This window comes from Oncorhynchus nerka, linkage group LG8, assembly GCF_034236695.1.
Source record: "Oncorhynchus nerka isolate Pitt River linkage group LG8, Oner_Uvic_2.0, whole genome shotgun sequence".
Classification (NCBI taxonomy): Eukaryota; Metazoa; Chordata; class Actinopteri; order Salmoniformes; family Salmonidae; genus Oncorhynchus; species Oncorhynchus nerka.
Window position 1 is genome coordinate 19,060,903 of NC_088403.1, and position 22,838 is coordinate 19,083,740.

The 22,838-nt window shown below is 43.1% G+C and overlaps 1 protein-coding gene across 1 annotated transcript in view; it reads left to right on the top strand.

Annotated features, from left to right (window-relative positions):
• Positions 1-45: 45 nt before the first annotated feature.
• Positions 46-22,838, top strand: part of snd1 (staphylococcal nuclease and tudor domain containing 1) — a 368,696-nt gene continuing 345,903 nt past the window's right edge. Inside the window, exons 1-9 of the mRNA XM_065021501.1 lie at positions 46-293; positions 5,840-5,989; positions 7,691-7,811; positions 8,097-8,178; positions 11,223-11,383; positions 12,342-12,433; positions 13,357-13,515; positions 13,836-13,942; positions 16,587-16,677. Coding sequence (XP_064877573.1) covers positions 81-293; positions 5,840-5,989; positions 7,691-7,811; positions 8,097-8,178; positions 11,223-11,383; positions 12,342-12,433; positions 13,357-13,515; positions 13,836-13,942; positions 16,587-16,677 — 1,176 coding nt within the window. The 5' untranslated portion in view covers positions 46-80. The remainder of the gene's footprint in view (positions 294-5,839; positions 5,990-7,690; positions 7,812-8,096; positions 8,179-11,222; positions 11,384-12,341; positions 12,434-13,356; positions 13,516-13,835; positions 13,943-16,586; positions 16,678-22,838) is intronic.

The window sequence follows — 22,838 nt, forward strand, 5'->3', positions numbered from 1 at the left end:
TGATTACGCGTCCAAGGAATAGCCCCATCTGCCCCATTCATTTCTAATCCTGTACCCGGAAAAGTAACTCTTTGACGTGTATGCATGGTACCGTGTGTTTCCGGTATAGCGTGTTTTCACAGTTATCCAGCCTTTTCCTCTTGGGTTTCAATAGAACAGTCACTTTGGATTCCCGGCTCCTTACCTGTTTCCCCCTAAACGGCGTATCTAACTTTGTGGACATGGCATCATCAGTTTCGGCACAGGCGAATCCTGCTCCGGTTGCGGCGCTCCAGAGAGGAATAGTCAAGATGGTAGGAACATATGGATGAAGAGTGTGGGACTAGGGATGATGCTAACAGCTTGTTAGCTTTCGATTAACGAGCTAGCTACGATAGCCAACTTGTGGGGGATTCAACTTCTCATTGTCGTGGGATTTTACTTGTTAGAAAAGTACTATTCAATGTCGTGTTCAATGACACTGTTGACTAGCTAACACCGTTAGCTAACTAGCACCACACATTGACTCAATGTTGCAGTTTAGGATTAGGAGTTGACAGGGTTTGTGTAAAAGGTGCTAACTAACGGTACTGTAGTAAACATTGCTTTGCGCAATGATACTATTTTTGAGACAAACAAGCAAGAGGTAGTTGGTTGTCCTACAGAAGTGCTTGAATGAGATGTTTAGGAAAATACCTTGACGTTAGAAACCTCTTTTGCGAGTGTTTGAACTATCTGGAGCCAGTTTAAGTTGCAACAAGACAACTTTTTTTGCACATTAATTGTTGGCAGATGTTAAATCATGACTCCCGTCCTAGCAAAATTGCTTGGTTGACCTCGGCTATGAGGTTCATGTAGCTAGGTTACTGTAGCCAGATAAACCTGCACTAGTTTAGCTAGCTGGGAGTGTTCAAAGTTCGTGTCCTGGTGAGCGCGTGCAGCTGTATCGTGGCTAAACTCTGATTTATGATTCTGGAACGGAGCTAGCTGGCATTATTTGATTACAATTTACACACACAACATTCAAATGGTTAGCTAGCTGGCATTATTTGATTTACAATTTACACACACAACATCCAAATGGTTAGCTAGCTATCACGTTAGAGTATGTCCGTCAACTCGAACAATTGACACTACTATCAAAATAATATTTTAGTTTGAGACGAATTAGATAAGTTACCTATTTCCAAAAAGTGTGGCAAAAATATCAAACGGGTGAAACATTTTGCCTTCAGTGTAGTTTGGTCAGCATGTCCTGCTGCTCAGAAGAGACCACGAGAAACTGACACGTATTCCTCGCCCCCCTTAAACTCCCTCGGTAGTGGAAGCAAGCAGCAGCAGTTGTAGTATCTATAGCTACAGTGGTCCAAAGTAACCCCAAATGATTTAGCATGCACAGTCTCATTCTACATCTAAGCGATTTCTAGAGGCTAGTATTCGGCTTGCTAAATCATTTGGGGTTACTTTGGGCCCTGCATTTAATCACATTCCCGATTTTTGGCAATTACTCACTTTACTTCCTCTCTCGGTGGGCCAGTCTATACCGTTTCCAGTGTGTATTCGAGGTGATACATGTTCTGTGTGTCTGTCATTTCCTGAAAAGCATTTTCAGTGATCAGATTCAGGCCACAGTTGATCTAATCTAGTGTGATATGTATAGGCTAGCTACAGCAGATATGGCTACAAGCTATCATACAACACTCAGACAATTCAGAGCTGTAGGATTCTTCTCCCACCCACTGTAGTTACTGACTGAAAGGCCTGTTTTTTTGAGTATACAGTAATTATAGACTGCCTGCCACTGCCTACATGTCCCCCATAGACGTATGTTTCCTCTGGAGAGGGTAAACAAGCGAGTGGTCACCTTGGCAATAAGGGAAGTGTGTGGTATGAGACAGTTACTGTAAGGGATAGATTGACATTTACAGGATGGTTGGTTACCTGGAGGTAAATGGGGGAGGGTCATGCTTTTTCAATTTCAGTCAAGTGGAGGGTTTAGTAATATATATATATATATTTATTTTACAAAAGTGTAGTCTAGGGGAGGGTCATGTAATTGATGAAATATCAATAGTTCTCGGTGTTGTAGTATTAGTTGCTTATTAGGCTATATATTGATGTCACCCCTCTCTGATTTTCTCCAAAATGCACCATCTTGTGTGCAGACTAGCCTATAGATTATGTTCTGCTCAGTTTGAGTGTGAAGATGAGGACCGGAGGTCAACTTTGACAGCTTGCCACTACTATAATTGATTTAGTTAAAAAACAATCTGTTTCTGGCCATTTATGTATTTGTCCGTTATTGACCTCACAATAAGACCGATTCAAGTAACTTTTGTTGTGGTGCTAAAAACTTGAAGTTGCAGCCGCGGAAATGGACAGCTCATGGTGCTGAAAGTGGGCAAATTCAACTAGGCATAATTCATTTTAACCGTCTTCATTTTAATTAGACTTTACTAACAACGAGGGCTTTGTATTGTAGCCTATTTCTTCCTATTTAAGAATGAAGTGGTTTGACAGATGAAATTAGGCAATTGCTCCACCCCCCATGCACCCTTTAAATAACCTACCTCCATGTCAGTGAAGGGCTGTTAAGTTAAAATCTAAAATTGAGTGGGTATGAGAGGGTATGCCATAGGCCTACCCTTAATTAAAGACAATGTGGAAAAAGTACAGGCCTACCCCTTGTTAGCTTCATTTTGAAGAAAATAAAACTGATTCGGTGATATAAACTGATGAATAACAACACTTTGATCCACAATGCTTTATGCTAGAAATGAGCTGTAAAACACCCAGGAAAGATGGTGATGCATATGGGGATATCATTGTTTTGTTGCTTTGACATTTCGAGACGGAGCTACAACGTATAGCCGAGAAGAAGAAAAATTGTCTTTGTTTGGGAAGAAATCAAATTCTGTCACTATCAATTGATTAAGCGATTCACTTTCTGTACAATAGAAGATGTTTAAACCCGGACAGCTTTCAGGGAAACACTTGTGACCTTGCTCAGATTCCTACTGACGTCTCAGATTTAATTATTTGCAAACAGGGACAGTTTACTTGCGAACAAGACACATGGATTTGGCATTGGAGAAATATAATAACATTGATCAAATTAACACATCGGCCTATCACTCTGTCCTTCGTCTGTCATTTTGGTAATTTGTATTGTATTCAAAAAAATTTAAGCAAATATGTAGAATTCCATTAAATGTTTAAGGCATTTTTTTCTCTGGCCTGCAAATACGATGATAGTCAAGCAATGCTTTTACTTGTGAGGAGATCTTTCTTCCTTCGCTCTTGTCCACAGTGGTCTGCGAACACACAACCTTCTGGCCTGCACTATTAAAATTCCTGCATTGCCATGTAATACTTCAAGGACAAAGAACAGTTTCTAAAACTGCATATCTGTCCAAGAAATGAGGGTAAATGAAAGACACGTTCTCTGCTATCCACTTTGTTTTAATTATTATTTTGGGTATAAGGGAGGGTCACTTGTTTTTTTCCAAGTGTTCTAGGAGAGGTCAAATATGGGGCTCCCGAGTGGCGCAGCGGTCTAAGGCACTGCATCTTATTGGAAGAGGTGTCACAACACTCCCTGGTTCAAATCCAGGCTGTATCACATCTGGCCGTGATCAGGAGTCACATAGGGCGGCGCACAATTGGCCCAGCGTCATCCGGGTTTGGCCGGGGTAGGCCGTCATTGTAAATAAGAATTTATTCTTAAAGGTTTCAATTAAAATAACTCCCAAAATAGTTATTTTTAGAGGAGATGATTTGTTGTGCATCATCTGGCTGGGTCAGATTGAAGAGCATAGAGAATAGAATTCTGGGTGTTGAGGGATCTTCCCTGAAGACTTGGCTCTTTGTCACATATGGCTTATAGAGTCAATCCCACTAGTCTTGGTGTAACCTTTGTCTCCTGTTCTTCACTCCTTTCCTTCAAGACCACAAACCTGAGCAGAACAGAGATATTAGCCTATTTCCACTTATCCAACCCTTTCAAATGTGTGTCTGGGAGGAAAGGACATGAGGCAAGCCAAAGCCACTGTGTGGATCGGGAACACAGCCCTTGAAATAATAATAAATAATGCAATATCAAAGTGTTGGAGAAGAAAGTAAAAGTCCAATATGTGCCATGTAAGAAAGCTAACGTTTAAGTTCCTTGCTCAGAACACGAGAACATATATTGCCAGTGTAACAGTATAGCTTCCGTACCTCTCCTCGCTCGAACCAGGAACACAACGACAACAGCCTCCCTCGAAGCAGCGTTATCCATTTTTATTTATTTTAACTTTATTTAACTAGGAAAGTCAGTTAAGAACAAATTCTTATTTTCAATGACGGCCTAGGAACAGTGGGTTAACTGCCTGTTCAGGGGCTGAACGACAGCTTTGTACCTTGTCAGCTCGAGGGTTTGAACTTGCAACCTTCCGGTTACTAGTCCAACGCTCTAACCACTAGGCTACCCTGCCTCCCCATGTAGAGCAAGGGGAACAATTACTCCAAGTCTCAGAGCGAGTGACGTTTGAAACGCTATCACCGGCTAACTAGCTAGCCATTTCACATCACATCGTTACACCAGCCTAATCTCAGGAGTTGATAGGCTGGAAGTCATAAACAGCAGCGCTGCTGGCAAAACGTAAAGTGCTGTTTGAATGAATGCTTATGAGCCTGCTGGTGCCTACCATTGCTGTCAGACTGCTCTATCAATATTATATATTTGTCTTAATTATTAAATGTTTTAAAGTCTAGTTCGCAACGAGCCAGGCGGCCCAAACTCTTGCATATACCCTGACTGCGTGCAATGAACGCAAGAGAACTGACAGAATTTCACCTGGTTAATATTGCCTACTAACCTGGATTTCTTTTAGCTAAATATACAGGTTTAAAAATATAAACTGTGTATTGATTTTAAGAAAGGCATTGGTGTTTATGGTTAGTTACACGTTGGAGCAACGACAGTCCTTTTTCGCGAATGTGCACTGCATCGATAAACTAGTAATATCATCAACCATGAGTAGTTATAACTAGTGATTATGATTGATTAAGTTTAATACTAGCTAGCAACTTACCTTGGCTTCTTACTGCATTCGCGTAACAGGCAGGCTCCTCGTGAGGCAGGTGGTTAGAGCATTGGACTAGTTAACTGTAAGGTTGCAAGATTGGATCCCCCGAGCTGACAAGGTAAAAAAAAATACCGTCCAAAAATACCGATTTCCGATTGTTATGAAAACTTGAAATCGGCCCTACTCACTACTATCGCTGCCGTTACCACCACTCACTACTATCGCTGCCGTTATTACCACTCACTGCTGACGTTATTACCATTACCACTATTACTTTACCACTACTGCTATTATTACTATTACCACTACTATTGCTATTACTACTGCTATTGCCACTAATTTTTCTATTACCACTACTGCTATTACTATTACTACTACTATTATCACTATTGCTACTCTTACTATTACCACTTATCACTACTGCTACTACTATTGCCACTATTACTACTGCTATTACTACTACTATTCCCACTACTGCTATTACTACTGCTATTACTATTATCACTATTACAACTGCTACAACTAGACTATATACAGTCATTCTCTTTCACCACAAGTGTTTTTCCTCCACCTCCATGGAATACTGTTGAGTTCTGAGAGAATTTGTGAAAATTATAAGCACTACCAAAACCTCTACTTCCATATCAGCCCATTAACAGTCTTCGATTAGCTTATCTACATTCTAATAATTGTTGTGCGTGTCTTACCTACCACTGCTACAATGCAAATAACCCTGGTCTTTTCCCTAATAGCCCAATACTAATATTTACTGTGATGTTCCTCTCTTCCAGGTCTTGTCAGGATGTGCAATAATCGTGAGGGGCCAGCCACGGGGAGGCCCGCCCCCGGAGCGTCAGATCAACCTGAGCAACATCCGTACCGGAGCGCTAGCTCGCCGCGCCCCCCAGAGCCAGCCCGACCAAAAGGACACCCCTGACGAGGTGAGTTGAAGCACTTCAACCAATCACTGACAGTGGGCTGGTCCATTCATGAAGAAGAGTGAGGGGGTAGACGTATTGAGATTCATAAGGGAAAAATGAATTTCAGGTGGCTGCATGGAGACGATTCTTTCACTTTCGGGAGCAGCATAATTAGGGTGGAGTGTTGTCTAAGAAAACGTGTTGGGTGTCCTTCGATCAGTTTCCCCCTGCAGTGACAGTTATGTAATCGCTGATCTATGATACTTGTTATCTAGTAAAGCATATGCAGTGCATTCAGAAAGTATTCAGACCCCCTCCCCTTTTCCACATTTTGTTACATTTTGTTCTAAAATGGATTAAATAAAAATAAATCCTCATCAATCTACACACAATACCCCATAATTACAAATAAAAAACCGTATCAAACTGAAATGCCTTATTACGTAAGAGTTCAGACCCTTTCCTCTGAGTCTCGAAATTAAGCTCCGGTGCATCCTGTTTAAATTGATCCTCCTTGATGTTTCTACAACTTGGTTGGAGTCCACCTGTGGTAAATTAAATGAATTGGACATGATTTGGAAAGGCATACATACACCTGTCTATATAAGGTCCCACAGTTGACAGTGCATGTAAGAGCAACAACCAATCAATGAGGTCGAAGGAATTGTCCGTAGACCTCCGAGACTGGATTGTGTTGAGGCACAGATCTGAGGAAGGGTTCCAAAAAATGTCTGCAACATTGAAGGGGACCAAGAACACAGTGGACTCCATTATTCTTAAATGGAAGAAGTTTGGAACCAGCAATATTTTTACTAGCGCTGTCTGTCCGGCCAAATGAGCAGTTTTCAGCAGCACTCCCCAGTAAGGATCAACCTGGCAGACCTTGAAAAACATGGACACTGCCTCAGACAAAAATGGGAGAAAACTCCCACAAATGACAGGCGTGTCCTGTGCAGCAACACTCCCCATCTTGGCAGACCTTGAAAGGACCTGAGTCAAAAATGGGAGAAACCCCAAAATACAGGCGTAGAGTCATCAATCAATGCTGTAATCGCTACCAAAGGTGCTTCAACAAAGTACTGAGTAAAGGGTCTGAATACTTATGTAAATGTCATAATTCCGTTTATTTTTAATAAATAAATAAATAATAGTTTTGCTTTGTCATTACGGGGTATTGTGTGTAGATTGAGGGGGGGGAAACAATTTAATATATTTTAGAATAAGGCAGTAATATAACAATGTGGAAAAAGTCAAGGTGTCTGAATACTTTCCGAATGCACTCTGTGTCCCATCTGCCTTCCTTTTATAAGGGAAAATAAGAAATGGTTGTTTTTGGTCAGGGTCATAGAGCATGATAGAGGCTGCTTGTGGACTAAAGGCTGTGTTAGCATGGGAAGTGACATTTGAGGCCTTCCACCATTTTAATGTAGTCAACTGGGTGGTACATCCAACTTCATTGGCTGACCCCTCCTGGTGACTATGTTGGAGTCATGTCCAACTGGGTCATCAGGAGGGATCAGCCAATTGTGTAAAAGTGAAATTGACTACATCAAAATGGAGATTGCGCTACCCTTGCGGTCACAGATGCAATAATGGCAAAGATGATTCCTATCTCTCTGGTCTTGGTCTGTAAATGAATTGTGGGTGATTTGATTATTTGGTGCCCCTAGTGGTATAACATTGACCCGTTGATCATGGCTATCGGTCTTCTTTCCCTTGCAGCCCTATGCCTTCCAGGCCAGAGAGTTCCTGCGCAAGATGCTGATTGGGAAGGAGGTATGCTTCACAGTGGAGGTCAAGACTCCTCTGGGCAGAGAATACGGCATGGTGTACCTGGGCAGAGGTGAGAAGACCAGCAGACATTTTCACAGGCCTAGCCACAAATAGAGGCCAGAGTTACTACTAGTCGGGGACAAACCTCACTACATCACTGGTGCACTATTTGTCTATATCCCACAGGGATATTTTTCCATTCAGGGATAGGATTTCAATTCCCTCCTTGAATTGACTGCATTTGTGTTGATTGAGTGAATGGACTCTTTTTCATGCGTGAACCCTCATACAACCCACTTTGTCCTTTACTAAAACTCTCTATTTATTTAGTGTTAAATCCTCTGTCTCTCTCTAGACACCACCGGTGAGAACATTGCTGAATCTCTGGTGAACGAGGGCCTCGCCACCGTCCGCAGGGAAGGAATCCGGGGCAACAAGTAAGACTCAGCAGTGCTGTGGTATCACAAGCAACAGGGTGCATCAGTCTTTTAACAGGGTGTTGATTGACTTACAAAGGCTTTAATCAGCCCCATGGAGTTTTGAAGTGGTGGTAACCAGGGAAACGCAACACAGTCAATTTGTCACAGTAGAGTTTGCCGTTGTTACATGCGTATGATGATGGACTAAACATCAGTCATCTGTCTGACATCTTTGATTCTTTCCCTATTGTGACATCAGCACACTCTACTTGCCGTGATGCCACAATTGTGATGTCACAATACAACACTTGCACTATGACAGAGATTAGAAAATAGTGTGACTATCACTGCGCTACCTGTTGTCACAATGGGCTGCATGTATTATTGATGACACAATGCCACTGCACATAGAATCCCCCCCCCCACTTGAGGGTTTCAGTTAAGGTGTGAGTCCAGGTGGTGGCAGTGTTGCCCTGCCGTAACATTGAGGCTTTCCCACTGATCGGCAGTCTCAAAAGCCTCTGTCATACATAACATAAAGCTCACCGGTCTAATAACTGTCCCAAAACACCCTTTCACCTCTGAGTGATTGATCGCCCCCTAGTGGGCTTGACTGGGCACTACAGGAGTTCAGTGCTGTGAAACCTGTGTTTTCACTGTGTGTACCAGATGAATGAATAAATAGTCTGCCCGCATATTTTGGACCTAATGACTCATTTCAAGCATTCCACGCAATGGCTTGGAACAGGCTTTAATGTAAACGCCTCTACGCAGGCTGTCGTTTGGCCCAAATGGGGTGGCTATTATGGTGGGAGGGCTGGGAGACGAGCAGACCCTTATTCATTAGCCTGGCGATTGCTCTTGACGATCACCCCAATCGGAGGGCGATGATGATGATTTGAAAAGGAGCGGGCGAGCACATGTTCCGAACCTGGCTGTCCGTGGCGCCCAAACTATGCCAGGCGCCAATTAACAGAAGGCCCGGGCCGCATGCCAACCATCCTCTCCTCGCTGCTTCGGCAAGCTGCTGGGGCACACTCACACACAATTCCACTACACAGATCTCCTCTTCAAACACTTTCTGTGTCTTCCAAGGGAACCCGACCATGGGGCCACCACCACTGCCTGAGGATTTTGGCAGGCTCCTCCTGGCCAATGAGAAAGTAGGTTGTCTCTCTGGCTGTGGCTGTTGTGTTAAACTACTGAAAGGGGGAAGGGGGGCGTTGTGGTTTATGTAACCACACCGACCGGCGGTGAGGGAATCCAAATTAGCATTGGTACCACTGCTTCACAACTATTGATCCTTTAAACTGCGATCCCCAGTGGAGTGACTAAACTGCTGAGGGGTGCCTCTTCTGAACCACGTTCTTCAATGTCCAGTGCTTCTTTTTCGGTCTGCTGTATTTGTCAGATTTTCGGTGCCAGATACACTTGATTTTACATGCTCTCATCACACAGTACCAGGTAGGCCACCTCCTGTGTCTTCATTAATCTCTGATCGTCAGCCTAGTCGCATTCTCGCAGTATCTCGCTGTGTCCGTTCAGTATCTGGGCTTGCCTCAAGATGCATCCCAAATGGCACCCCATTCCCTACATAGTGCACTACTTTTATCCAGAACCATATGGGCCCTGGTCAAAATAAGTGCACTACACCATAGGGAATTGGCACAGCCTCAATCTGTGGTTTGTGCTGTTAGTCCTAAGTAGCTTAAGTGCAATTGACTTTCTGTAGGCTTTTTAGTCTGGCCCAGAAAGTTAATGTTCTCTATTCTTGCTTCGGTAAGCAAGAAACAGTTTTATTTCAGTTGGGATTTGTGTCTAGAACAGTCGAAGGAATGGGGGGAGACGTACTGGTGGTGTTGGGCGCCAGTCCAATGCTCCAATTAGGAGCTGTTTCAGAACACTCAGACTCTCTCTTTGTGTGAGAGATGTGTTTTAATTGAGTACCACTTTGTGCCGCTTTCTTTCTAAACCTAGCACCCACTCTCCCTTTCAGACAGCATCAATGTAAAAAGGCTCAATTTACACAGTGCACATTTCAACAAAGAACCCAGTCCCACTATCTCACTCTCCATTTCTCATATCAGCCATGGGCAAGCCTCACTTCTCCACTCCATAAAAAACTTGTTAAAAGTCTTCACACGACGACGGAAAACAATTAAGAAAAGGGGGAAAAAATGCGGAAAAAGCTGATGGTCTTTCAAGATAACGGTCGCCATTTTTGTTTTGAACCAGCGTGGAATTAATTGAGACATATCACCCGCCTTGCCTGCTTGAGGGAGTTGTTGAGTGCCATGTTTTTTTCAAAGAGCCCTCTGATCTTTGTTAGAGGCCCAGTCTGACTATCAACAGGCTGAACCTGAAAGCTCATGCAGATGGAAGTGAAACTGGGAGTTGTGTACTTGGCCATCTACCAGGTGTCTGAAACTCATGTTGGTGTTTAGGCAAATGGAGGAAGTTGTGGTGCCTAAAAAGTTTCCCCTTGAATCTCCCTTATGTTTTTGGTTGATCAACCATTGCCTATCCCCCAAGTATTACGTGGCCACTGCCCCTCGTGTCACAGCTAAATGCTAATTTTGTGGCTCTAGAAACACTGTTTTTATTGAATTGGTGTGGCTCATGAAAGCAGAACCATTGCTCTTTTTGACCCTAATTTATCTGAAAGGATTTAAAAAGCACAACATAGCAGAACTGTGTTGTATGTCCACCTAGCCAGTCTCATCAGTTTAGCCTGAGGGGCGGTAGTAGAACTGCCAGTGCAGCTAGAACTGCTATCTAGTGGCCATGCAGTTCCAGGACTAACACACCCTGAGAGGCTGGCAGTTACCCCCTAAGGCCAAACTGATGATATAGAGAAGTGGACCAGTAACGGGAGGTTAGCTTGCATCAGTAGAGGTGTCACCTACTGATGCCCTAACAAGGCACTGTGCTGGGACTGGGCGCTGTGTCAGTAAAAATAACAATTTCAATTGTCTCTAAGATCTGTTCCACCTACTTTACTATAGTTTGAAACGTCAGCCTGTGTGTTATATACTAACCACTTCTTGTCTTGGTGTGTGTAGTCCAGACCAGGCTAGACTGTGTGACCTGGAGGACCAGGCCAAGGCCTCCAAGAAGGGCATGTGGACGGAGGGCGGCGGCACCAACACCGTACGCGACCTCAAGTACATAATCGAGAACCCCCGCAACTTCGTTGACTCCATGCACCAGAAACCTGTCAATGGTATGGCTAACACACACTCATACACCTCATCATTCCTTTTTAGAAGCCCCTGTGTGCACACAACACACAGCTGCATAATCCACCGTTTTGGCTCGAGTTTACCCCCTCCGATGCCTCCATATCTATATCTGACCTGTAATGGCTCCCTAGATGGCACCTCGTGGGCTCATTATGTGACTTTCACCCCCTCTAATGCGTTTTTCTCCATTCTGTCCGCGCCACCGCAGCTAACAGCCACTCCCTTTAATTGAGTGGAGAAATGGTGCGGAAGGTTTTTTACCATTCAGCGAGACCGCCCCTGCTGTTTTTAAATGGGCAGTAGCAATCCAGCCAAAATGCTTTTAATGTTCCCTCCATTGTGTTCTGGGGGACCGGAATCAGAATACTAATTTCCCTGGTCTGGATTATGGCGGATCACCTCATCAGACTGCGTTCGTTCAGCCCCCAAACACCCAAAACACGATTTACTGATCAAATTTAGCTGGCTTTCACACCAAAAGTGATTTTTGGAGGTCAGGGCGACAACAGAAGAAGAGTGACAGAAGACATTCTGTAACCCACCAGAGCAGGATGTAATCAACATGTATTGTTAACACCCTCCATAGAGTAGAGGAATGAGGTGAAGCTCATCTACTGTTAACACCTCCATAGAGTAGAGGAATGAGGTGAAGCTCATCCTGTTGATGGATACATTTGACCACTGACTTTTAAGGCATCATACAGTATAGAACTGAATCCATAGAGATCCTATTAGTGTCCTGATTCTATGAATCTACTGTAGCACTGGCTCTGTGTAGAACTGAGTCTGCTTGACTCTAAAGATGGTAGAACCTATAAAACTGAATGATGAGGTCATAGTAAAATGTTTCCCCTTGTGTAAACGGATGGTTTCATCGTATTAAAAGTTTAAATTGAATGTATGAATACTTTATTTCTGACCCTCGTCTCTCCTCCTCAGCCGTCATTGAGCACGTGCGCGACGGTAGTGTGGTCCGTGCCCTGCTCCTGCCCGACTACTACCTGGTCACGGTCATGCTCTCTGGGGTCAAGGTCAGTCTCTTTGATTGTACTATGACCATAGGATATGTGCTTGTGTGTGTGGTCAACTTTTATAGACTATAGCATATATTCCTTCTGATTTGATTAGCGAATATCCAGTAGTGTAAAATACTTGAAAGTACTACTTAAGTAGTTTTTTTGGGTATCTGTACTTTACTTTACTATTTATATTTTTGACAACTTTTACTTTTACTTCACTACATTTCTAAAGACAATTATGTACTTTTCATGCCATACTTTTTCCCTGACACAAGTATATTTGAAACCAAATACTTTTAGACTTTTACTCAAGTAGTATTTTACTGGGTGACTTACTTGAGTTATTTTCTATTAATGTATCTTTACTTTTACTCAAGTTTGACAATTGGGTACTTTTTCCACCACTGGAAATATCCCTATATGTTTCTGCAGGGGTTAACTAATCATACTACATCTATCACTTCCTGACTCATAAGGTATGTGAGATGGATGTGATGTTGGGGATTTTCCTTTGTTACTTCCCTATTTGTCCATCCATCTTTTTCTATGACTCAGAGTCTTTACCAACGGCCCACTGCAGATAACCAGTCTTTCCCTTCTCACACCTAAGATGTTACAGCTGTTTGAAGCTGTTCTTCTGTCTGCTTGGTATTTAGAGCCCAATCTCCCAGCTTTGCTCTGTCTCTCATATCTAGTTTTGTTTGTACTAGAAGGTCTATATGTCATGAGTGTCTCTAGTTTCCCAGATATTTACTGTATTTTCTGTATTCTCCTTCTTGGTCCTGTGTAGCTCAGTTGGTCAGAGTAATACCAGGGTCGTGGGTTCCACTTCCGCTGTGGTCACATACGCAAATAAATGCACTCCTTGTACTAGAAATTGCTTTGGATTAGGGTCTACTAAGTGGCATATTACATTCTATATATCCTCTCTCCAGTGTCCGACGTTCAAGCGTGAGGCGGACGGCACGGAGTCGCCAGAGCCCTTCGCTGCCGAGGCCAAGTTCTTCACGGAGTCGCGTCTGCTCCAGAGGGACGTGCAGATCATCCTGGAGAGCTGCCCCAACCAGGTCATCCTGGGTACCGTCCTCCACCCGGTGAGACTGACTGACCCCTCACCTATAACCCCTGAGCATTGTACTATACGCAAAGGCTGGTAGCTCGGACTGTCGCTGAAAGCCAGAGGGCGAGGAAGGATAATTTTGAACGTTGCGGAAGTCTGAGGTTGTTGCACTTAACTGTACTCAAAACCTCACATTGTATGAGGTTCTCTGAATGTGTGTGAGGGCAGGCAATGCATCTCTTTCTGACCAGCTTACTCTGCTATCTTTGTTTCCTCAATAGTAGTCAACTCTATAAATAGTGTATCATATAAAGTATTGTACTTTATTCTATGTTCTTGTTGTTTCATCTCCAGAACGGGAACATCACAGAGCTGCTGCTGAAGGAAGGGTTCGCCCGCTGTGTGGACTGGTCCATGGCCGTCTACACCCAGGGAGCAGAGAAACTCCGGGCCGGAGAAAAGTCAGTCCCTTCCCCAACCAAAACCACTACCGCAACATACGTCACAACACGGTCAATCTGTGAATGTGACCACAACCATCGTTATCCTCAACAGTTTTATTATCCAACCAGTTAGGGCATGTTCCTAAGTGTGAATACTTTACAAATGACTCATTTCTTTCTCATTTGAAGTGAGACTGACAACTTTGTCAGTGTGTTCTGACAAAGGTTTGATTGGAGGACACAATAGCATGCTCACTGGAAAAAGGCTTGCAGTGTAAAATATATGCACACACACACAACCAACCAACAGTTTGGGGTCACTTAGAAATGTCCTTGTTTTTGTCCATTAAAATAACATCAAATTGATCAGAAATACAGTGTAGACATTGTTAATGTTGTAAATTACTTTTGTAGCAGATTTGTTATGGAATATCTACATTTGGCCCATTATCAGCAACCATCACTCCTGTGTTCCAATGGCACGTTGTGTTAGCTAATCCAAGTTTATCATTTTAAAAGGCTAATTGATCCTTGAAAAACTGTTTTGCAATTATGTTAACACAGCTGAAAACTGTTCTGATTTTAAAGAAGAAATAAAGCTGTCCTTTAGACTAGTTGAGTATCTGGAGCATCAGCATTTGTTGGTTCGATTATAGGCTCAAAATGGTCAGAAACAAAGAACTTTCCTCTGAAACTTGTCAGTCTAGTCCATGCGAGAAATTGCCAAGAAACTGAACATCTCGTACAATGCTGTGTACTACTCCCTTCACAGAACAGCGCAAACTGGCTCTAACCAGAATAGAAAGAGGAGTGGGAGGCCCTGGTGCACAACTGAGCAAGAGGACAAGTACATTAGTGTCTAGTTTGAGAAACAGATGCCTCACAAGTCCTCAACTGACAGCTTCATTTAATAGTACCTGCAAAACACCGGTCTCAATGTCAACAGTGAAGAGGCGACTCCGGGATGCTGGCATTCTTGGCAGAGTTCCTTTGTCCAGTGTCTGTTCTTTTTCCCATCTTAATCTTTTCTTTTTATTAGTCTCAGTCTGAGATGTCTTTTTCTTTGCAACTCTGCCTAGAAGGCCAGCATCCCGGAGTCGCCTCTTCACTGTTGACTTAGACTGGTATTTAGTCATTTAAAACATTAACAATGTATTTCTGATCAATTTGATGTTATTTTAATGGACAAAATTAGCTTTTCTTGCAAAAACAAGTTCATTTCTAAGTGATCCCAAACTTTTGATTGTGTGTAGATTCTTTTTTGAGAACTAACAATCACCAAAATAAAGGTTAGACAGTCAGGGAAAATTGCAAAAACAATTGTTTGAGCAAAAGAACACAGCATTAGCCATGGCAAAAGAATTGCAGGAATTTAGCTTTAAAACCGGCCATTTTTCTCTCAGCTGCCATGCCCCCTGCTACACCCACCATGAGGCTTTTTTGATTCTGAAATATCACGTAAGTTGCATACGTACAGATCAGTGAGTACCCCGAGGGAGGCAGGAAATTGAAGTAATTGACCAGGCATAAATCCAGTATTGTAGTTGGTCTGAATCCAGCACAGCTGGAGATATGGAACTTTCACCCTCAGAATATCAATTGAGCCGTCTTTATCATTATCCTTAGTCTGAGTCATTTTAGCATGGATTTGATTTCATATTCTGGTTTTAAACACATCATGAAAATGTTTATCAGATGATGAAGTTCTTATTTCTTTTTATGTTGGCCTATTGCCTTTATATTTTTTACATATGAACATGTGTATTTGTATTAATTTTTACAAGGAATTATATATACTGAACAAAAATATAAACGCAACATGTAAAGTGTTGGTCCCATGTTTCATGAGCTGAAATAAAAGATCCCAGGAATGTTCCATACGCACAAAGCATTTCTCTAAAATGGTGTGCACAAATGTATTTACATCCTTGTTAGTGAGCCTTTCTCCTTTGCCATATCAAGAAGCTGATAATCCAGCATGATCATTACACAGGTGCACCTTGTGCTGGGGACAAAAGGCCACTCAAATGTCCAGTTTTGTCACACAACACAATGCCACAGATGTCTCAAGTTTTGAGGGAGAGTTCAATTGCCATGGTGACTGCAGGAATGTCCACCACAGCTGTTGCCAGATAATTTAATGTTAATTTCTCTACCATAAGCCACCTCCAACGTTGTTTTGAGAATTTGGCGGTACGTCCAACCGGCCTCACAACCGCAGACCACGTGTAAACACGCCAGCCCAGGATCTCTGTAATAAAACCCTTTAATGAGGTTCTCCAGTGGATGGGCCTGGCGCCCAAGTGGGTGGACCTATGCCCACCCATGGCTGCGCCCCTGCCCGGTCGTGAAATCCATGGATGAAGGCCTAATGAATTTATTTCAATTGACTGATTTCCTTCATATGAACTACAACTCAGCAAAATCATTGAAATTGTTGCATTTATATTTTGTTCAGTATATGAAAGGATGTTTTGATATTTACTGAGAATTGTATGAAAGGATGTTTTCTCCACCTTCATTTTTCTTTTGAACAGATCTCCTGCTTTTCACATTACCCAAGGTCGTCACATCTTCATTGATGATTCCTCGTCTGTTTGTTTCCTCTCCTCTTTTTGTTGACACATCCCCCTTCTAACTGAGTCATCCTTTTGTTTATCAGATCTGCTAAAGAACGTAAAGTGCGTATCTGGAAGGACTACGTAGCCCCCACAGCCAACATGGACCAGAAGGACCGGCAGTTTGTGGCCAAGGTAAGAAGACCCTGCAGGCCTGCATACTACACGGCTTCAGGAGGGTTAGGACTGGGGTTGCATTCCAATCCAAAAGGTTGTCCCCTTCCCTTCTTTCCTTGTTCACTCCCTTTCATGAATTTGGAAGCGAGTGACGGTAGAGGGAAAAGGAGATGCTTTCTTAATAGTACACAGTCTGTGTTCAATCCATGAGACTAACTTTGCTTTGGTTGTTAGGGGATGTTTCCCTGGCTGCCTCCATGGCTGTGCTTACTGCAGTATTTCCACAACTGTTTATTTCATATTTTTGTCATAGCACTGCACCAAAAGCAGGACCAGTCCTTGAGAGCTCTGACAAAATATGTGCCCCCCCCAACAAAAAAAGTCCCAGCACAGAGGTACAAAGAGGAAGGGCTTTAGCAGTAACCTTGAACACTCCCTCCCTAGCCAAATGACTGCAGAATTGCCTGCCGTTTCTCCAACGTTCCCAGAACGTTCCGGCTCTGCTCGGAGACACGGGATATTAGTTCTGGATGTTATTTGTATACGGCAGGAGAAATGATTATGGTCTTTATTTTACAGAGGAAACTGCCTTTGAATGAATCCCAGACCTGGCCATGTCAGAGTCCATTACTTCCTACTAAGTAAGACGGAGCCACAAATGGAGCCTCCAGTAATGTAGCTTGGCCTTATTGCTGTTATAAGAGGACACATTATAGCCTCTATTATTGTTTTAGTGTTACCCTTAAAGCTACAGTCTGATTTCAAAAACAGCTAAATCCTTTAAGAATAAAGGAATTTAAATGACATTTTGAACAGCTTCCAAAATCCCAGACACTAGCTTTAAGTACTCCCAATATTCAGAAGTTAGGTGTCTTACAAAGTTTGTCTGTTTATATTCTGAATTGAGCCTGCGGTATGGTCTTCCTTTGAACAATCTATTTTCTTTAGGTGACACACAAAGCAAGTTGATTTAATTCGCTGAAGTAGTAGCTTTTATGATCTGCTTAGATTTTTTTCAGATCCGTTAGCTGGACTTCTAAGTCCTTGAAATATTCACGGCTAGCCTTTGGTTACATAAAAGGTGTTGCCGTCGCAGCAATCTGCTTACAGAATGAGTTTGTGAAAGAAACCTACACACACACACAAAAACTAGCTAAGTTAGTGCATTTTCCCCCTGAGTCAGAGAGAAGAGTCTTGTGCTGAAAAAAGGATCAAACATTTATGCATTGGCTTCGGCTGCCCTCAGATCTCCCTGAGTCCAGGGCAAGGAAGCTGACATGGGGGAGGAGTGAAGTGTGTAGAGGGAGAGGAATGGGGGAGAGAGAGATATGGGGGGGGGGGGGGTAAAGGGGAGTGACAGATAGCGGGGTAGACGGACAGAAGTGATGGAGGGAGGGGGGTGGAATTGAGCATTTCCTTCCCTGTGTATTGTTTTTGCAGACAGGCAGGTTCAGTTCCCCAGTAGAGGGATGAGCCCTTGTGCCGGTTCCCAGCATGGTTCTCCATCTCTTCCTCCCCTCCTGCTGTTCTCAGAATGGGAGTAGTCGGAATAACACTGAGGCCCACCGCCTCAAGTCAGCAGCATGTTAGCAAATTTGTTTAGGGATTCGTGAATTATTGGGTTGCCTTATGAGGCAAGCCCCGTCGGCGACGCTGCGTTTGTTGTAAAATGTCAACTTGGCTTTTTCAAACTGCCATTGTTGACTACCTCCAAATGGTGTGGTGGGATAGATAGGCGTTGGTTTTGTGGCGACTTTCATCGTTCGGTTCGGTGGTCAACTGGTACAATGTGTTGTCACGTTGTCGGCTCCCTGAACTGTCATTGGCCAGTTGGGCTCGCTTAACATCCTCATTGGATTGTTTGGTTTGGGCACCTTGAATTCTCATTTGCTGACCTCTCTTTGTTTTATTGGTCCCATGATATTGCAGCCTGTCAACTTTCCTGTCATACTCTCCTTCCCAGTCCTTCTCCCCCTTTCCCTCATTATTTTTCTGGGAAGGGATGGATAGAGTTCAGAGAGCAGCCCAGAAGGGTATCATACGAAGCAGGTTGAGTGGCTGTTCCACTGGATGTCATAAGGTGAAAGCACCAATTTGTAAGTCGCTCTGGATAAGAGCGTCTGCTAAATGACTTAAATGTTAAATGTTAAATGTAGAAGTTGGCGAGCTAACTTTGGTCACTTCGGAGTTCAACTCGAGTAATACAAAAGTAACTCAACTTTTAGCCAGGTATGTTTCTATGGCAACAAATCCTTCAGAACTTACCTGCTCCGGGGCAGGCTAACTCTGGGAATGAAATGTCTGCTCTGCGAGCTAAGGACCAATGAAGTCAGATCTCTTGCAAAGATTTTATTTACTTTTTTAAATGTATTTTTTAAATAGTATTGTTAAAATATATCACAGAATGAATTTGAAACTTTATGCAATGTACCACTTTTGTATGACTTAATGAAAACATATTGATAGGCGTGTGGTGGAGTGGTTGTACATTGATAAGCACACCAAGGATGGCTTTAACGATGTGTCATGAAGACGGCTTCTAGAAACCCTATTTCACACCATAGCCTGCTGAATAGGCAAGAATTCTGTTGTATATTCTTTGGGCACAAATCAAAATGTGGCACTAATTCGCCCATGGATTGTCTCAATGGAGAGTCTGGTGTTTGACTTGCTATGTGCGACATGCATGTGCAGTTACAAGCCTGTTAGTGGCAGGTGGACGAGCAATATCCATCGTCGTAGTACGAATGAAGCCTGACCTGGAATGTGAAGCTAACTGAAGCTGGTTATCTTTAGAAAACCCTGAGTAAATCTAGCTCGCTTCATAGGATACCACTCCCATCCCCAGAGTCAAACCTGCTGACTCAACCCCCACTCTCTCATACCCCCTCTTTCTCACTAACCCTCTATCTCTCTCACCTCTATTTCTCCTTCTCTCTCTCACATTGTCTCTGCTGGGACTGGTAGGTAGGCTACGTCCCAATAGGCTGAAACTGCCTCCTCTCTTCTTCCTCTGGTCTCCCTTGTGACCAGCTGCCCTGAGAGAGGACGTGGTGGATGAAAGGGATGTGGTGGAAGGCTTGTCTCCATCAGAGGCCTGTCACTGTCAAGGAGGGACAGGGGACAACTGGTTGCATGGCAATAGTCAGAAACACTTTCTCACATCAGTGTAGATGGTGAGGCCATTCTAGTGTTGTAAATGCCCTTTAAAGCTGCAATATGTCACTTTTTGGGTGACCTGACCACATTCACATTGAAATGTTAGTTCTAGATCTGTCATTCTCGTTGAAAGCAAGTCTAAGAAGCGGTAGATCAGTTCTATCTGTGCTATTTCTATGCTTCCTGTTAGTTTTTGCATCTTTTACTTTCGGTTTTGTACACAACCCAAAATATTGTATTTCAGCTGATGTAAAAGACATTTCGCAGCGGTTTAGGTGGCCATTGATTCTCCACACTATAGTTGCCTGTTTTGTCAAATAAAGGGAAATTAAGCGAACTATTCTAATTTTAACAGCCAGGAAATGGCTGTTAGTGATTTCTACATAGTTCGTCTTTAAGGAAAGGATGGTATTCCTGAGTATTGGGTTAAAGACTGGACAATATCAGCTGCTTATCTGCAGGTTACTATTGACTAGGACCAACCTTCACATTCATTTGCCCTAACAATGGAAGTGATGTGAATGTGACTATTTGTTTCTCGCACTTGTATGCCAGAGTAGGGCTATCTGCACACCTGATGACGTAGCTACTGCATGTGTAGAGGCAAGAGAGGACGTCTCTGGAAAGACTACTCTGCATTTGATGCAGTACTGCAGTTCTTTTCACACCTATATACCTATACATTATTGGTGTTGCTGTGTCACATCACCACCAGTCTTTTTAAAACGAGATGAATGACAAGGAAATGCAGTGGTCCTGATATGTATCCTGGACAATGCAGATGTCATGCTAGTAGTGGCCACCAGGTGACAGCACCTCTCTACCACCAGGGTCTGTGCTTAGAGCAGGGGTCTCCAACCTTTTCTAGCATGAGCCACTTAATAAAAAAAATGGAGCTGTTTTTTTCCTTCTAGCTTCCCAATAGGTCTGTTCTTCTCCTCTCCCCTGCAACTCTTCTCCGTGTCCTTAGTACACTACGTTCTCCTGTACAACGTTTTCTGTCAATATACCTGGTAAAATATGGGGGGACAGATGTAAATGTTTTGCCTGCACTACAGACGGCTATATCGGTCCACTAATACAGGGCTAGTAAAGGCCCAGTGCGCTACTTTTGTGGAAAAAATAGAGCATTTAGTATTTTTACAGATTTTTCAGTGGGGAGCTGCAGCACCCTCAGCACCACTCCTTCCTGCGGCTATGACTGCTGCTGATCATTTCATTGTGAAGTTTGCAAATACTAAATACAAATGATATACTAGGGTGGCAGGGTAGTCTAGTGGTTAGAGTGTTGGACTAGTAACCGAAAGGTTGCAAGTTCGAATCCCCGAGCTGATAAGGTACAAACCTGTATACTACTATATACTACTTTGCAGTTAAATTTAGTTGAGAAGGTTTTGGGGAAAGTATTTGTCAACCCACCAAACAATCATCACGTCAACTGGCCACACACAGAGTGATAGACACAAACACGCGCACCAGACGGCCAGTCATTTACAAAATAGCCTCCAACACTCTACTCAGCAAATTGGATGCAGTCTATCACAGTGCCATCTGTTTTGTCACCCACCACTGCGACCTGTATGCTCTCGTTGGCTGGCCATCGCTTCATATTCAATGCCAAACCCACTGGCTCCAGGTCATCTATAAGTCTATGCTAGGTAAAGCTCCGCCTTATCTCAGCTCACTGGTCACCATAGCAACACCAACCCGTAGCACATGCTCCAGCAGGTATATCTCACTGGTCATCCCCAAAGCCTACACCTGCTTTGGCCGCCTTTCCTTCCAGTTTTATGCTGCCAGTGACTGGAACGAATTGCAAAAATCGCTGAAGCTGGAGACTTACATTTCCCTCACTAACTTTAAACATCAGCTATTCCGAGTAGCTGACCGATCACTACAGCTGTGCATAGTCCAACTGCAAATAGCCCATCTATCTACCTCATCCCCATATTGTTTTTATTAAATGTACATTTCTGCTCTTTTGCACACCAGTATTTCTACTTGCACATCTATCACTCCAGTGTTAATTTGCTGAATTGTAATTACTTTGCTACTGTGGCCTATTTATTGCCTTCTCACGCCATTTGCACACACTGTATATAGACATTCTTTTTTTCTATTGTGTTATTGACTGTACGGTTGTTTGTAACTCTGTTTGTGTCGCACTGCTTTGCTTTATCTTGGCCAGGTCGCAGTTGTAAATGAGAACTTGTCCTCAACTGGCCTGCCTGGTTAAATAAAGGTGGAAAAAAGGTTTGAGTGTTTAAGCCATAGTGGTAAACCAGGGGTGGGATAATGTCAGTGCTGCGTTAGATGGGAGCTGGGAGCTGCGGTGTCGGAGACCTGAGATTTGTTTATGACAGTTTGTGATGTAACGCATTAATAATTTCATATACTTTGGGAATTGTTTGGTGATCTACTAGTAGCTGGTGATCAACCTTTTGTAGACCACTGGCCTAGAGTGACTCAGCCTGGACATACCTCTTGTTGGCATCCACACACAGTCGAAATGCTCACTGTTTCTCTTTCGCTCTCTCTGTCTGTGTTTTCTCTCTGTCCTTTCTCTATATCGCTCTCTCTGTATTTCTGTCCTTTCTCTCTACATCTCTCTCTCTCTGTATTTCTGTCCTTTCTCTCTGCATCTCTCTCTCTCTGTATTTCTCTGTCCTTTCTCTCTGCATCTCTTTCTCTCTGTATTTCTGTCCTTTCTCTCTACATCTCTCTCTCTGTATTTCTCTGTCCTTTCTCTCTACATCTCTCTTTATTTCTCTGTCCTTTCTCTCTGCATCTCTCTACATCTCTCTCTCTGTATTTCTGTCCTTTCTCTCTACATCTCTCTCTCTGTATTTCTCTGTCCTTTCTCTCTACATCTCTCTCTCTGTATTTCTCTGTCCTTTCTCTCTACATCTCTCTCTATTTCTGTCCTTTCTCTCTACATCTCTCTGTATTTCTGTCCTTTCTCTCTACATCTCTCTCTGTATTTCTGTCCTTTCTCTGTATTTCTGTCCTTTCTCTCTACA